Here is a 17,967-nt window from a genome sequence, read left to right on the forward strand (position 1 = left end):
AACCGGCGTCTTCAACCAAAAGCGTTTCCTCATCTCCATTGGGAACAGATTGAATCACGCCATGGGTGCTGGAATATCTAAAATTTTGTCTGTTACCCAGACAAAAATATAACATCAAAGGCATTTTTGTGATAATCTTAGGGGAGCTAAAAAGGCCTAGACTGGAGAGATTTGTTCATTTTTGCTTCCATAAAAAGAAAAAGGATCAAAGCTTTAAAATTAGGTAAAATTAATCTTTCTGTGAGAGAGCAAAGCAGAATCCAATTCAGGGTAAAGCAGTAGGAGTTCAAGTCATGCTTGGGAAAGATTTCTTCCCAGCACTAAATTGCTCTACCATCAATTCTTCTAGTGACTTACTTTGACAAGCCAATACCAAAATAGCAAAATCTCTAATAGAAACGATGTGTGTTGCCTTCCTTTCAGCTTCTCCCCCCACGGTCCTTGCTTCAGTCAATTCAATGACTCAGCAGCACAAATAGATACATCCCTCTTCAAATTCAAGCCTGTGTGTTACACAGAAGGCAGGTTTCCAGAACAAGTTCCTATTAGTTACAAGGGGCTGGGCATGTTCTTTAGGACTAAGCCTTCCATGAAGAGTCATATCCCCATCAGTGAACACGAGGACTTTGTGTTGAGTGGTGTGTGTGTGTGTGTGTGAAAGTCTAGAGATTAAGAAAAGTAGGAAGAAGCAATAAAGTTTGTAAAACCATCTAGGGAGTGTAAATACATGCCTGCATGTAGGGAGGTGCTTTATGCCTTCACAGAATGTCGAAGTGTGGGCTTATATATCCCTCTACAAAAAATGCAAGTTGAAGGTATTATCTTCTATACCAGCACTGTCCAATAGAACTTTCTGCAATGACAGAAATGTTCTATATCTGCACTAATACAGTGGCCACCAACCTCATGTAGCTATTGAGCACACCAGATGTGGCTAGTGTGACTGAGTTGAATTTTAATCTTAATTTTAATCAATTTAAATTTAAATAGCTACATGTAGCTAGGGCCTCCCTTATTGGACAGTGCATTTCTAGACTATAAATAGCTGAGTATCTTTATAGGTGTCAACCAAGATGTAAAACATTTTAGAAGCTGTCTGCTATACAAGTTGTCTATGCCCAGGAAGGGTGTGGGTCCTCCTGACTACCTCTAAATAAGCAGTGTTTTAGTTCAGTGCAGCTTTGCTGCAGAATGAGAGCTGATCTGATTAGACACAGTAAGTAGAGGGTGGAAACGTCTCCTCTGCTTGGCTTCTGATGTCTTCCTTTCCAAAAATATTCTCAATTGCTTGGGCAATTATTGTTCCTTATATTCATGGGATTTTTATGGGTTCCTCAGAAAGACTAGTTGCATATTCCCTTCCTACCATTGCTTCTGGTTAACAAATTGGCAATAACTCTGATAAATCTGTCAGAACTGTATCAGGGCTCCCCAGTCTACAGAAGCTTGATTTTCAGGGTGGCATCAGGTATTACAGCTCACAGATGTCTCAAATCGCTGCTCGCTAGTGCCTGAATTTCAGAGTATATGCCACTGATGGCTATAAAAATGCAAACCCCTCAAGACAAGTGAAACTTTAAGCTATTGTCCTTTGGCAGATTTGACAGAGACAGTGGATACCAGGTATCTGGGAAGAAACTATAAATGTGAACAAGATGAAAGACCTAAGTAGGATAGAGGTTCAAAAACACATTTCATCTATTACAGAAGTTTGCCTAAGGCCTGTGCTATTTTATAAGATGTAAAATAAGCACCTTATATAGCTTTCATAAGGATTTTATTAGATATAAAATATTTTATACTTCTATTTTGAGTTTTCATGGTTCTCATAAAATTTATTTTTCCCATTAATAATGTCACGTTAAAAAAAAAATAGAAGAGAAAAAACATCACCCATGATTTTACTACTTGACAAAACAATGATTAGCATCTTGGTTTCTTTCTGGTCTTTTTTCTATGCATGAGTTTTTAGTTTTCTTTACACAGTTACAATCATAGATGAATACAGTTCTTAACCTGACTTAAAGCTTCTTGAGCTAGGCATTATATAAGGAAATATTACAACATACCCAGGCATTCCAGTTTGCTAAAGCTGCCAGAAATACAAAATACCAGAAATGGATTTATAGGGGATTTATTAGGTTACAAATTTACAGCTCCAAGGTCATAAAATTATCCAAACTAAGACATAAACAAGAGGACACTTCACTAAAGAAAGGCTGACAGCATCTGGGGCTCCTCTGTCACATGGGCAGGCACATGGCAGAGTCTGCTGGGGCTCTCCTGGGGTTAGCATGGCTTTCTCCAGAATGTCTCTGGGTTTCTGTCTTAGCTTCTCTCAGTGCCCGTGCATCCTTGCTTGTTTCTCCCAGGGAACTTCTAAGTGTCTGGGGGCCCTCTCTTAGCTTCTGTGGGGAAAACTCTGGATTTCATCTCTTAGCTTTTCAATGGCTCTCTTCAAAATGTTTCTGCCTTTTATCCTCTCATAGAGGATGCCAGTAAACTAATTAAGACCCACCTTGAATGGGCAGGGGGTAGTGGTGGTGGTGTGTGTGTGTGTGTGTGTTTGTGTCACATCTCCATGGAAATAACCTAATCAAAAGGTCCCACCCACTATTGGGTGGGTCACATCTCCACTGGAAACAACCCAATCAAAAGATCCCACCCACAATAGGTCTGCTCCCACAAGACTGGATTAAAAGAACATGGGCTTTTGTGGGATACATAATAGATTCAAACCAGCACACCAGGATAATGAGATTATTTATCTCTCTGAAATTTTCTGCACTTAAGTCAATTCTGGGGCTGTGGCAATGATGCAGTGATAGAATTCCAGGATAAACAACATCCTTGCAAAATGCACGTCTCTTTTAACATTTGCTCCATCTTCCACATCTTAGTGTTCCTCTGTAGGATTTTAGCATGGTACAGGAAAATCACGTACTTATGCATAACTGGGGAGAGTTAAAATAAAATATCAAAGGCTCAAGGGGAAAGGAAAGGGAATGGAAGCACCAGGTGTGTTACTATACCTTATCCCATTTAATCTTCATCAAACCCATTCTGGTTGGCATTATCGACCACACTTGAGACGTGAATGGTTAAGAAGCTTGCCTAAAGTTGCATTATTGTGAAGGACCAGAACAAGGATTAGTGCTCAAATCCTTCTAATACTTCAGGCAAGTAAACACAAAAGCATTTACCTATAAAAGGCCAGTAATATAAATAATCCCTACTCAGTTCTTTGCACTGCAAACTCTTCACCAAAAAAAGGAAAGTGTTCTTTGAATTTTTTTATGACTAGAATGTATTCCTGTATTTCTTGAGGAAAACAATTGTTTTTAAAGAAATCTTTTAAAAAAGAAGAGGTGAAGAAATAAAATATTTCCTCCAAGAGTTAGTCACTTCTGGTAGTTACAATACCAGAAATGGTAGGAGACCCACTTTTAAATACATCCTAGGCAATTAATGCCACTAGACATCTTTACCCTTTGCAACATCAAAGAGAAAAAAACCTGGTCCTAGTGAATGTCCAGGTCAGCCCAAGTGCATGGAGAATTCCCTTCTAGTTATAAATTATGTCAAGCCTCTGAACATGCAAATGAAGAGTGGAATGTGAATAGAGGGGAGCAGAGGTTCCCAGATTGGTTAGAAGGCAACATCCAACCTACTGTATTGCTCTGTAGCACAGCTGCGTTACAGGAAGTCAGAAGCCTCCAATAATTCTTCACCAGACCCAAGATACACACACTGTTGTTGTAACATACCTTTGCTGCAAAATGTGTCTCCAGAGCCCTAGAGCAGAGTCTGTGGCTATATCCTGGATGCTAATCAGGATTATCTCCTTTCCCAGAGGGCCTCTAAACTTCTAGCCCCTACATCCACCCCACGTTCCCACAAGTGCTGGAAACCCATGGCTAGCCTTTTTTCCTCTCGTTTCCATGGAAACATAACAGTTTAGTTTTTTCCCCAACTATAAAGCATGATTATTTTTAACTGGAAAACTCTGAGCCAGGTCACAGCTGGGATCTGGATGATGCAATGACGTCTATAGCCACCCTGGTCTCCCACAGACGCCTTCTTTTCTGCAGTTGCTGGGGGCGGAGGCACTCCTGGGAGATTTCACTTTCAAACACATTTTGCTTTGCATCAAGTATCTAAGCCTATGCCCTGACTTAGATCTGACAGGTGTTCTGAATCTAAAGCTATGCAAGTCCCGAACAAGGCCAAGATTTCTTTACTGGAGGAAGAGCCAGGTTAGGTTGACATTAATGTCACCTATCTGTAGCCGAAGCTTAGATAAATGCCCTTTAGTAAAAATACATCCAGTGGAGTAGCTTTTTCTGCTACAGCTTGCCCTCTGTTAAAAAAAGAGGTTCCTAAAAAGGGGTACTGTGTGGAAGAGCTGTTGACCCACCTCTCCAAAGCAGACAGCAAACTAGAATACTGCTGCGGTCTCCTCCTCTACTGAATATCCAAATCAGTCCTCCCATCTGCCAAGCCCTTGGTACATGGGAGGTAGTATCTTTATGACATTTTGACCTTTTCATGCCTTTGCAATGGTTTTTGGGGAAAAGCTATTAAATTAATGCTAAAAATTGCCCTTTTCAACTTAGACAACTACCCAAGACTGGAAACTGAAATAAAAGCATCCAACTTCTTAGCCCCAATTCGAAATCAGTTTTCTTTCAGAGAACACTGATTGAAAACATAAGCTCTGCGCCTAGGTTCCACGAATTATTTATTTTTTAATTTTTTAAAAATGTTTTAAAGGAATTCCCTAAATGGTGATAACAGGAAAAAAATCCAAATTGGTAGTTATTTATATTGTCTAATGGGGAAAAGAGAGGTTTAGGTCATTGCAAACAATTTCAGAAACGGAGTATACTTGGCAGCAGGCTCTCCAAGGAGGAGGAGAAAAGAGATGCACTGTCATGAGTTGGCACTTAGCTGCCAGTTCACTGAATAAGGGTGATAAAATGACAGCATTTTCAGCATTTTCGCTTCAAGAAAGTGTTGGTTTCCTAAAACACCTACAAGGTCTTTTCCTTTCCACACTTACAATGCTACTTCTGTTTAAAAATGCCAAAGACATAACGCAGGACCAAGGGAGGATTATTAGCAAGCCACCAGGAAGCTTTTTGCCACGAAAGCCCTCAGGAGAGACAAGAGCAAGCTGGGGGAAAAAAAAAAAAGTTAATTGGTTAAGAATGATAGGAATGAGAGATTAATTCAACCAAACGATTAGTTCGGTGCCACAGAAATCCATCCCCTTAGTTCTAAAGTAGAAAATAAGTCCATCTGACTCAACTAAACAGCTCTAGTTAGAGAACAAACCCAGACTGGCAGTTTGAGGAGGGTGTTCACAGATAAGGGGAGGTACAGTGACATTCAGGCCACATCTATTAAAATTTGTGTGTAACTCTCAATTTGGTTTAAAACTTTTTAATTGCACTTGTACTCATTCTTATCTCCATTTCCTTATTCCTACTCTCAGAAGGGAAGAGGGCCTAGTCCACAATGGCTAACATACAAGTTAACTCAGTGACAAAGGAATTTTAATGGCAGATGCAAGACATTCATTTTTCCCTTAAATACCTAAGTCTCTTATCTATAAGCTTGGTCAACTGAATCAAAGGACAGTCGGCACCTTCAACTGCTGGAAGACAAGGCAGCAGGCAAACCTGAACAGAAAAAGAACTCCCCCTTCCCACACCCCCCTTTAGTTATGGAAATTGGCTTCCCAGACCTCAACAGTAGCACATTTACATTTTAGTAGCATAAGTCATGGATAGGCTACTTAGGTTCCAAAATAACCCCTAGTTAACTGCTCTTCACTATTATTTCCGCTGTCAAATTAACTGCCTATGTCGGCACGACTGTTACCATCCAGGCTGCTCTGGCACCTGTGAACTCAACTCTTGGTGAGACCCTGTGCGACTGCACTTACACTTTGCTCAGAACTCAGTTACTGTGTCTGAAGTGAAACCCAGATATGGTAGTGTCCCCCTGAACCAGAGATAGTCCTTTCTGGCAGATCAGGGGGAGGTTAACTGGCACATCCAAAAGGAAAGCAAAGCTTCCAGACCATTACCTCCTGAATCAAACTTTCATTTTTAGAAACTCAATTAAAGTTAGATACCTATAAGTTGTATGAAAATTTTTTGTGTTGTGAACTATAATGCAGTGTATATCTAGAAGTTAGGCACAAGATATTCTTAAAAATGGACAGGTGATGTTCCAGAACGCTGTTTAGAACACTACCACTCTCCTGCCTAGAAACCAGTGGAAAAGTGTTTTGGGAGATAAATGAATGAACTTTCCTAAGATGCTCTGTATAATTTGGGACTCTGATTCTTCACACTGAATATTTTAATTCTCTTATTACATATTTCCTAAAGCTACCAATTAGTAGTTTACCAGCTGGAATTTTGTTATCGATGAATGTAAATTTGTTATTGATGAATCCCTTTTCCAGCTAACCACCAGCTGATGCTTTCATTACTCAAACCTGGGAAGCTTGTTCTTATCTCTCAGCAACGACTGGGTGGTTGAGTTCTGATTAAAAAAAAAAAGGTGGCAGTTGGGGAGGTAAACAATAAAAGGATGGGAACTGGAATCCAGGAAGAAAATAAACTGAATACTCAGTATAACAGAAGTTGGTTTCTCAAGAGAGATGGTCTAGGTCTTTGAGCACAGCAAAGGGTCATTACATGGAAAGAAATTGTATTCTATTTCCCATCACTGTCAGAATAGGATATGCATAAAACTCCAGCAGAAACCCTTAATGTTAAGTTGCAATAAAAATTCCTAGTAGTAAAAGGTTTTTATTCATGTTGCTGAGTTTCAAAGTAAACTCTCCCTCTTCTGAAATGATCTGGACTCTGAGAGAGCTCTACTAGTGCACTTGGTGGCTCTTTTCAAGAGTACTCCTCATCCAAAATATGGCTTGACCTTTGAGAAACCCACAGGGATTCTAGGTCTTTAAATATGCAAAGTTAGGTTTACCAAAACAAGAATAATCCTACTTTCAGTCATTTGAAATTACAGCCATATTTTTCTATCAACTAATTTAAACCATGCCATTTTTCCTCATCAAATTTACTGATTCCCCATTAATTTTTCAGAGTTCAACTGATTCCAAGGTTTCCATCAGACTCTCCTACCATTCTCCCACTCCTAACTCCACAGCTGCCCCTTTTGTTCTAGCCAAATAAATCTCTTGGCACCATCTTGTTTACTCCCACTGCTACCTCCACATTATCCTCCACCCACTATGTCTGGAACAGTCTCCCACTTCATCTGCCATTTTTTCACTCTCCTCTCAATCTTATCTTTGCCTCAAAAACTCACCTCTGCCAGGAAGCCTTCCTTAAATCAAGATTAAGACTCTTCAAGGACTCTTCAGACTACAACAGAAATCACTCAACCCTGATATCTAACGCATTTCAAATTTTTAGAATAGGAAAAGAAAGAGGTGCAAAAGTTACAGGAAATCAGCAGACGTTTCACTCTCTGAAGACAGGAATTACCTTTCAGGTATAAGAGGCAATTTCTTTATAACCAAATTGGAGTAATGGTGGTTGGTGGTGGTGGTAGAATACATTTTCTAACAGATGTGACTATGTGAAGAAAAGAGACCATTTCCACAAGTCACCCTTTTTAAAGACTGAAGGCCTCTAATTCCCTCAGACCTGAAAGTTTCCTTTTCATTTTTCAATCCTTAGATGAAGTCTGTTAGCAAGCTACATGCATATTTACATCAGTCAAAAAGTTTGAGCACATAATAAAAGTGTGATGAAACCTGCAGCTTCTCAGCTAGTTCACGATGTAACTGAGCTCTGTTCTACCAAACTCCATTAAAATGTTGGTCTACTCGATTGTATTTTTGTGAACTGAATGCATGTGTACAACCTTCTAATAAACCACAAAGGATGACCTAGCCAAAAAAAAAAAAAGTTTGTGCAGATGTTTCTAACAAAATACACAATGTTTTAATTTGATGTTTTGAATGCTGAAGGAAGTATAGATTCAGTCACTGGACGTGATTTGTGTAGATTCTGAAGAAGTTATTTCTAATCACAACTTTGCTTCTAACAGAAATGGGTTAACCATGGCTCTTGAGTTTGGCTTCCTTTCTTAGCAAAGATTGAGGACCAAGTTTTAGATGTGGTAGGCTTACTCATCCTCACAGTCACAGTGAGTCCTAGATATGAAACTGCCTTACTTCTGTTTTATATGAAAAAAATAGCTTCTATTGTGGCTAGCCTTTCACCATCAAGAAATTAGGATTCAGGTCACAAATCCAAACGAAGCTGAGGTCAGTTGCATCATCTCCATCCTCAAGGGCTTGGCATCCTGAGAAACCCAGGATAAGAACAGAGTGAGTCCAGGACACACATATTAGCAGAGATGGTGCAGCATGTTAGGGCAGGCATCCAACACCCTAAATGTACTTTAGTTACCACAATATTTGACATGCCCACAAATTAAAAATAACAAAACACTTTAATCCATTAATTCTAAAAATAACAAGACATTTTATATCCAGTGCCACCTCCTCAGAAGTCTCATGCAGATCAGACAGCCAGACTGTAAAGTACCAAGTCAGACATTAAAGGTAAAGATGCAATTTGGAACAAGACCACCTTTGCTCATAAATACAAGTTTCTAGTTGTCAGCTTAAAAAATTCACAGAAGGAAAGAGAAAGCTTTCCCATTTCTCTTTATTTTAATAACTTCATAACCTTTCTGCAATGCTTGAAGGCAAAACAGAGAACTGGAAAACCTACTTCCCAAGTACAAGGATTTGAGCTGAACGCCTTTCTACCAACACTAATGTGAGGTACTATGGTTCTTGTTTTAGTTACAAGAGGTGTTAGGAATGAATGCCCACTCATGTTTAATCATAGCTTATCTAGCACACAATACCAACAACAGGAGTGTTTTAAAGCAGGGTGAAGAAGTAGACAATACAACTTAAGAGGCTTTTTAACAATAAGAGTTCAGCTCAAAAACAAAACTCTCCAGAATGCCCATACTGTCCTTTAACCCACCACATTCCAAACTTCTGATTTCTGATCCCAAGTCCTTAGAGCCTCAGGCTTTAGTGATGTATCCTTCTCGGATGAGGAAATCATAGATTTTCCGGGTTTTGTTCACGTCTATCTTGATCAGTGCTCTTGCCTGTGCCAGTCTCAAGCCTCCTTGCTTGTTACATTCATTCAATAGAGCAGATTTGTATTCTAAATAGGCTCCAGGGACCAACCTCACCATCTGACAGAGCTGTAAGACATGGCAAATTTAATAAACATTAACATCTGTCATTCTCACAATTTAACACAACAGGTATAGCAAAAAAAAAAAAAAAAAAGAGTAACAGCAGATGAGAAAGGGGTCATAGAGAGGGTACAAAGAAGCAGGCACGGTGATGTGGGAGAGTTGGTATGGTATAGAGGAATTTGTCAGTCCTGGGTGTATTCATGAAGGGATTTTCAAAGGCCAACTGGGAAGTGGTAGCTGTTGCTGAAAAAAAAAAAACACAGTGTGGCAGAAGCCACAGGAAAGACAAAAAAGGGTGTTATCTATGTAAGCTCCAAAACCAAGGAGGAGTGGTTCATGGTGTACAACAGTGGCTGAGAGACCAAAGAGCAAGTGACAAATGCTGGAGAGGCAGTGGTGACAGGTGTGACAGCAGTAGCAAAGAAAAGAGTGGAAGGAGCAGGGAGCATTGCAGCTGCCACAGGCTTTGGCAAAAAGGATCAGTTAGGCAAGAGTAAAGGAGGACGCCCACAGGAAGGAATTCTGGAAGATAAACCTGTGGATCCTGACAATGATGCTTATGAAATACATTCTGAAGAAGGATATCAAGGCTACGAACCTGAAGCCTAAGACATCTTTTTTCCCAGTTTCCTGAGATCTGCTGACAGATGTCCCATCCTGCACAAGTGCTCATTCCAATGTGCCCAGTCATAACATTATCCAAGTTTTCACTGTGTATTCTGAAGTCTTCCATCAGCAGTAATTGGAGTACCTGTACCTGCCCCCACTCAGCATTTCAGAGCTTCCCTCTCATTGAAATGACTATATGGTAGCAGGGTCTTCATGTGCTGTATATATTGTGGCTTCAAATTTAAAATGTTAAAATAAATTCAAAACACCTAAGTGACTTATTTCTAAAGCTTCACTAACCTTTTTTTTTTTTTTTTTTTGAGAAGCTCTGGGTGATTCCTTAAAATATAATACAGGATTTTTAGGTGTCTTTTAATGATTCTGTCTAAGAATAATGATGTACTGTGAAATTTGTTAATATATATAAAATTTTAAAATATGTGAGCATGAAACTATGTACCTATAAATAGTAACTATGAAATGTTACTGTTTTGTGATGTGTTTTTACTTGCGTTTGTACATAAATGGTGAAAACAAAAATAAAATGTTATTTCATTACCAAAAAAAAAAAAAAGCGACATCAGCCTCCAACTATTTATAGAAGCTATTGGGTGGCTGGACCACATTCCATTTAGTCTCTTCTTCTCTGGAGAGAACACTCCCTAAAGACAGTCATCCAGGAAGAAACAGCCAGGGTGTGACGCTAGGAGAGCCTTTAACACATGCAGCCGGCTCAGGGGCCTGGGCTTGTCAGGGAATAAATGCATGTGTTCCTGAGAAGCAGCCTGGCTCATTCAGGAGTCAAGTGCTAAATGCCTGAGTACAGGGCCAGCACCATTCCAACAGAGTCAGTCAGGGAAGAGTCAGAGGGCACGGCAGTGGCGGGAGGCCAGATAGTATGATTCCCAAGTGTGAACCACATTATTTTCAGTATCGGTATAAAGTAGTAGTCTTTAGCTTTTGTGATTACATTTCCTACTTGAGATGGAAAGGAGATATAAGGAGGAGCCTTGCTAAAAAGATAGCGCTTCGGCTGCTAAACATCTAGAAAGCTGGCTCAATTCTAGTTCATCTGCCGTTACCCAGCAATGAGCAGCCTGAAGTCACCATTATGTGGGTAAGTATAAATACTGCTTGAAATTCTGAGCCATTCAATACTTGAATCAGAATGGCCTGTGACTGTTCAACAATACTCATATACATTCATTCTCATCTTTGCTTTTCTTGGTGGACAAAATAAAAGACTAATACCAACCCCTACACTGTGACTCTTCCTTATTGTCTGATTGCACTAATGATAAGGGGTGGCACATGGGGAGACTTGCTCTTGGGAATTAAAGAAGGAGCTTGGGAGGACCAAAAATGGAATTCCTCTTTTGGAATGGACTTCAGAACTGTGGCACATTCTTTTGAATACTCTTGATGATTCTTTCGAGGATGGATTTAAATTTTAGCAACAGTCAAAAGCATTATGAAGACAAGCGTGATGAATACAATGGGACAGGAAAATAAGTCACGGCATTTTTTACTTAAAATTAATCTAAGACTATATATGATGATTTCCTTTTTTTATGGTTATAAACATACTCTGGAGGCAATTCCAAAAACATTTTAAGTGATGGTTATATTGTTGGGATAAACACAGAATTTCCCCAAGAGACCATTCCAATAGGAAATATCCATTTTCACATAAAAGTTATTTTAGGTTTATAAAAAATTAATTTCATTTACATATAGCACTTAGCATAGTATAAGGCACATGGTAAATGCTCAATAAATGATAGTTGCTGTTATTATTTAGATTTACATGTCACACGTTCTTCCCCCAAAAAAGGAATGGTGGCAGGGTGATAAGGAAAGGGGTTCTTTGAAATCTGCTGTGGTTCAACTTCTCCAGGAACACATAAGCTGTACATGTATATCAGAGAAGTGGAGCAAAGGAGTTTGATCCTGTAACGGGTTTTTAAAGACAACTCAATGAACCCCTACTCTATTTCCTCTAGTTCCCCTTCTTTTTATTACCTCTTTTTCTTTTTCATTCAGCTTCTCTGTGCCAGGGAGGCCAGTGAGGTTCAAGGGTGGTGCACTCCGTCTACCTAAAGACATAAAAAAGGCACACATTTCACAGGAGTGACAATTCCTTGAGCATAAAGTTCAGTGCAGCCAGGCCAGCTAAATATATGATCAATATATTCAGTGGTAGGAACTCTACCCATCCCCTCAGGCTTCAGTTTAACTAGCAACATGGGTAACCCAAACTTTCACTTGAAAATAAAAATGGTAATTCATGTACTCTTTGCTCTGCCCAAATACACATATGATCATACATATACAGACCTTAGGATCAGATATGACTCTTTACCACAGTAACCACCACCTATTTCTTTGTGGGAATCCCTAAAATCTAAAGCCCAGGTACTGCCACCCAGCTAAGAAAGGTCACACATTGCCTGCCTTGACAGCTGATGACTGGAAATACCAACTCTGCAGGAGAGACATTCCCTAACCCTTGCCACTCTGCCAACAACACAAGGCAAACATGATAATTAACCAAGGACCATTTGCTCTCAGTTCAAAGACAGACTGTTTGGCCAGCATAAGGCCCTTCTTATTTATTATGTGAGGGAGTATCTATTCCTTCCCAAATAGCCCTGTTTACCTGAAAGATCCACACACAGAAACAATGAGCCATTATACTGCAAAGCAGGGGCTGAGGTCAACTCACATACCTGAGCAAGAAAGCCAAGTAGCTGGTCACTGCCTAGGATGGGAAGTTTGATATGCAAAGTATTTTTTATTTTGTTTTGTTTTAAATGTATATTTGGGATTAGACTTCAGTTGGAGATGGATGGAGGACAGAAAGTGAAGCACTGAGTTAAGCAAAAGAAAGTATAGAATAATAAACTCACAAATTTTATAAGGATTGCTTTTTAGGGGGTACAGAGAAAAGGGAGGGACTGTCACTGCTCTGTTGGAAAACAGGCTCCTCTGTAATGTCAACACAGAGGATAAGGGCTTCTCTATAATCAGCAGGCCTAGCCTCACCCCAAAAGCTCAAAAGTGGGGACTAAAATAATTTGGAGCCTCACAAAAATCACTAGAGTCTAGGCTACACTCACTGATGACATGCTTCTGACCTTGCACTGCCTTGGGAACAATGCAGGGCATATACGGGATGGATCACAAGCTCTGTTGTTCCAGGAATCCAAAGAATGGTAAAACTACAAGTGGGCTGTCTTTTTGACTACTCCATCTATACTTGGTGGAGTGGCCCATATGTTCTGATTAGGGGAAATGGCAATCCTACCATATGGAGCAGAAGTGAATGATAATCAAGAGAAGAGACAAAGAAACATCACTATCTTGGTTCAAAGCTCCTTAAATAACTAATATACACTCCCCCTGAAATTACTGATTACCAGTCATCAAGGATTATCAGATATCATATGGATTAATCTTGCTCTGTAAACTACCTCAAAATAGGGGCTATCAAAAGAGGAAAAGCTAAGAAACAGAAATACCGTATATCTCCAACTTATAAGAAATCCTTGGCTTTCTGGCAAGTAACATGCCCTTTGTTAATATAGCATACAAAGCCCTTAATTTATCCTCTTCGAGACAAATCTTGAAATTTCTGGTAGATAAAACCACAAATAAACTACCCATAAACATTGATAAATTAAAGAATACACCTCTCTGAAGCTCTTTCTTCCCCTCTCTCTGTGTACTCTAACCCTCAAGATAGTCCCTGTCTGGCTATGAAGATTCTGAAAACTCACTGATGATTATAAATTGGTTATAATTACTTTACCTAAGCACTCCACTCTCACAGAGGGAGTGTTATTGGGTTGCCATATCTCCTAGAATGCAAACTTCACAATCAAGACTTGCCCTGGCTGAGAAATAGTTACCTGAATTTGAAGCCATTGGAATGGAAGGACTGAGGCCAGAGTCACTACAACAAAGAAGAGATATTTAAATTTATGTCACATCAAAAAAAGCAATTTCCAAAAGCATCTGTGGAATTGGGTACCATTTATCAGGTAGATCACTTTGAAGGGATGTAATGAGACAGACTACTATGTTTTACAGGTTATAGTACTGTACTAACCAAGACAGAAAACTCGTTATGGGGGGAAAATCCCTTGGACTTGGTGAGATGAGCTCTTAGCCTGGTATATCTCTGAGCTCAAACATGGGGAAGGGAGAAGAACATGACTCTCCAATGTAAAGTAGATATGGAGGGGAAGAGGAGGCATGGGTGACAGGCTAGAAGGAACACACTGATATTTTAAATAAGATCAAAGTAGCAAAGTAGGATTCTAAGCCAGTTCAGTTTCTCATAACTGTCAGTACTGCACTACTGCATTGTTTCTGAGATGAAATGGTAAAATATTTCTGAATTTTTCTAGTTTCCCAATTATTATTACTCTACCATCTAGTTTGCCCATGAAAATGTCAGAAAATACACACGAAGGCCGAAGTGTTCAAGAGGGAATGCCTCCTTCACCCTGGACTAATTACTGACATGTCGGCTTGTCGGCGGAGCCACTGCTGGCAAGCACTACTGTCCTGGATATACTGGAGAACTTCGGAGAGCATGGTGCGTTTAAGGCGTTCCTCCTCTCTTGTCTTCTTGAGGTGATCATAGGTTCTGGCACCTGGAAGAGTAGAAAACACCATGACTGCAATGACTATGCCCCAGACTTAAAGGGTTTCCCAACTGACCAATAAACAGTTCACGTTTTTTTTAGTTTCGTAAGCAAAGGAGGTTTCCCCTAGTCTGACGTCCCTTTCTTGACACTAAGTTAAAACATTTTTTCCCTTTTCTATCTTTAAGAAATTTGGGGAAAGATTAAAAAAAAAAAAAAAAAAAAAAAAACCCAGGAAAGTACAAAAAACATAAAAGTCACTCATATTCCCACTCCTAAGGGTAGCTAACTTTTAATAGTCATATTTTCTTCCTTTCTTACTTTTTCTACTTATATTTTTCCAAAGTCACACAATGATGTAAGTATATACTCTTCCTTTATAAAACTAATTTAGATTTACAAATAAAAAGAAGTCCTCTTTGACTGGTACTATTCCCCTCTTTACAAGCATCCTGTTTAACAAAGGAGCTGCATGGTGGTTTTCCACATGTTAATAAAAGTATACAGATTCTAAAATACCATACTAGCGGGTTTCAAACTATGTTTCACAGAACCCCAGAAAAATTTGTGTAACTTGAACAGAATCACAGAGTTGATAAGCAGGAGAACCAGATCCAAATCCAAGCTGTCCCTGTCTAGACCCCAAGCTCTTAACTACTATAATACACTGCCTTCCATAAGGCCTAGCTCTTTAATCTTGAGTCCTTAGTTTCTTCAATGAATGAAAATAATAGTATCTATCTCCTCATAAGTTTGCTATGAGGATTAAATTCTATGATCCAGGTAAAATGCTTAGCACTCGAATTAACTGCTATTAATATGATTATTCCCACTACCTGGAATACCTGAGATGCAAGCACCCTAGAGCCAGCTGAAGCCTGGTTAATAAGAATGATCAGACCATGCATCACTAAATTTAAAAAGGCTGAAGTAAAAAACTGGACTACAAAACCCTTTTCTTAGGATCCACAGCAAGATCTTAATCTAAAGCAGCACCTCTCTTTTCTTGGTGTGTTGACTTTTATTCAACCTCTGATAATCCATATAATGGTATTTATTGGGCATTAAACATGAAATTTTACTGGAAAGTAAGATCAAAAGCTCATTCAAAAAAAGGAAAGCTTGTTAAAAAAAAGAAAAATCTCACACCACCTCAAATTGAGACTTCTTCCACGTGTTTAGAAAGCACTTGCTCTCTGATACAGTATATGGCTCTAGTATACTTACTACAAAAACTGGTAATGCCTGCTGTCCTATATTCCTGGAGCCTCTTGATTTCCCTTCGGAGTTCAAATTCCACTATTTTCCCCAAAAAGAATGAAGGAGAAATATTGGAAAAACAAAATCAACATGAATGAGCACTTTTTTTTTCTTTTTAAATTGTGGTTAACATACACAAATCTTAAAATTTACCATTTTTAACCATTTTTAAGTGTATAATTCAGTGGCATTAAGTACACGCACAATGATATAAAACCATCACCACTATGTGAAAAAGCATTTTTGCTGTTGAGTATTTTCAGTAATTATGCCTTATATAAAAGACTAGGCAATTCCATTTGGGGAAAGCTACTTGCTGGTAAATTCTCATTAGAAATTTTATCCCAGGGCTAAGAAAAACCCACTCCAGCTGGAGAAACAGCTGAAAATGTCTCCTAGGAAACTGGAGAACTGGCTGGATTCATTTGTCTATAGAAATAATAATGTAACTTTAAACAACCAAGTGTCCCTGTTCCACCTTTTCTCTGTATAAAGTTCTATCCACATGGCCAAACTCTTTTAAGAAAACTGTCTAAGCTATTACTTAATGTGGCCCTGATGTAAGGGAAAGACAAAGTTTTGTGCTCAAGTCAGAGGAAGATTTTTGCTTCCTCTGAGCACACAGATGAGGTTGTAGTTCGGGTTATTATGTGACAGAACATCCAAATTTGGGTGCTTTTGGATATTCCATGGGGTGTAGCTTTTTGGAGGCAACATATAAACCAGGGTTGGCACAAGCTGGGTGTAGGAAGTAAAGGATTGCTCACCCAGTACAAAAGTACAAACCACACAGTGAATGCCAACCAAACAAGGTGTTTTTGAGGATAACCAACCCGGCTCAGATAAATAAATGCCTGCTATGCTTATGTAAGAAATACTTGCAAGAAATAGTTGCATAATTATCAGAGGTCAGGATAAAAGCCTTGGTAAAGTGCCTTCCCAGAACTTAACTTGGGGGCCATATACACAAAGCTCATGATGACAGCTATAGATTGTTTTAAAAGTCTAGGCCTTACTGCCTTAACAAATTCAATTTTTTTAACAGAGAAAATCAAATGGTAGCTTTCTCAGGAAATCTAGAGAAAGGCAATTCTATCTTCATGAGTCAATCAACTCTGTCCCCACTTTCAAAACTAGTTTTAAAACTAAAATATTTATGGACAAAATAATATGATGTCTGCGATTTGCTTCAAAATAATCCAATTCAGGGTGGGAGATGAGTGGGTGGTAGAGATGAAACCAGATTAGCCATGTGTTAACTGTTGAAGTTGGTGCTGGATACATAGGGATTCATTAAACTATTATCCCTACTTCTGTAGATACTTGAAAACTTCCATTATAAAAAGTTGAGGGTAAAAAACCTACTAAACTACTGTTTATCTGGAAAAAAGAAAGCCAGTAGGCTTTTTAATCCCTCTTTTCCCACCCCCATAGTCCCAGATTTATCTCAGGGTAACAAAAGGGAGCACAGACAGAAATACCCATTTATTTATTAACAGAACTTCACATAAAACATACAATTATCTCCATTTTTCTTAAATACACACACCAGTACTTGCTCAAGGCTCAAAATGACCTACATGCATGGCTTTCAATGAACTTGTCATGCTCCACCGGCCCCACAATCCTTGCAAATCGCCTCATTGTTTCATAAAGGTCTTGGACCTCCTTGGGATACCGCCGTTCCATTACTACAGAGAAAGTAAAGCATAACCATGTCATGGAGAACATAAGGATCCCTACGTTTTCTGCATTTCTTTTAACTGAAATGAACGGACATTGTTCCTAACCTCACATGACTAATTTACCCAAGACAGGAAGCAAGCAGGAAAGCTAAGAACACAAAACACTAATCATAATGATAACAGCCATCACAATAACTATCAAATAGGAATGTTAATTCTTGGAGATCATCTCCATTCAGGAGCACCCTCCTGACCTCCCACACCTCATTGTCTTCTAATCTATACAGTGGCAGGAACTGCTGGCAGTAATGGGAAAGACAATTTAAGGCAGATCTTGCATTATTAGGAACAATGGTGCCAAAATTTCTGGTATTAGCTTCCTCAGGCAAACAATGGAACTACAGAGACAATAATCCATCTAGAAGAGGTAGCTTAGCCTGGAAAAAGTGTGTGATTTCTTGCATGTTCCACCTGGAATC

General features: G+C 39.1%; 1 protein-coding gene and 1 pseudogene across 9 annotated transcripts in view; one reads left to right on the forward strand and one right to left on the reverse strand.

Annotated features, from left to right (window-relative positions):
* Positions 1 to 8,489: 8,489 nt before the first annotated feature.
* Positions 8,490 to 17,967, reverse strand: part of TADA2A (transcriptional adaptor 2A) — a 64,822-nt gene continuing 55,344 nt past the window's right edge. For all 9 annotated transcript variants that reach the window (XM_037808154.1, XM_037808150.1, XM_037808156.1 and 6 more), the window contains 6 exons: positions 17,384 to 17,494; positions 15,771 to 15,842; positions 14,420 to 14,552; positions 13,803 to 13,846; positions 11,914 to 11,987; positions 8,490 to 9,285 (listed from right to left, as the gene is read on the reverse strand). In XM_037808154.1, the coding sequence (XP_037664082.1) occupies positions 9,100 to 9,285; positions 11,914 to 11,987; positions 13,803 to 13,846; positions 14,420 to 14,552; positions 15,771 to 15,842; positions 17,384 to 17,494 (620 nt within the window). In that variant the 3' untranslated portion in view covers positions 8,490 to 9,099. The remainder of the gene's footprint in view (positions 9,286 to 11,913; positions 11,988 to 13,802; positions 13,847 to 14,419; positions 14,553 to 15,770; positions 15,843 to 17,383; positions 17,495 to 17,967) is intronic.
* Positions 9,295 to 9,960, forward strand: LOC119513758 (annotated as a pseudogene).

Source organism: Choloepus didactylus, chromosome 18 (assembly GCF_015220235.1).
Source record: "Choloepus didactylus isolate mChoDid1 chromosome 18, mChoDid1.pri, whole genome shotgun sequence".
Classification (NCBI taxonomy): Eukaryota; Metazoa; Chordata; class Mammalia; order Pilosa; family Megalonychidae; genus Choloepus; species Choloepus didactylus.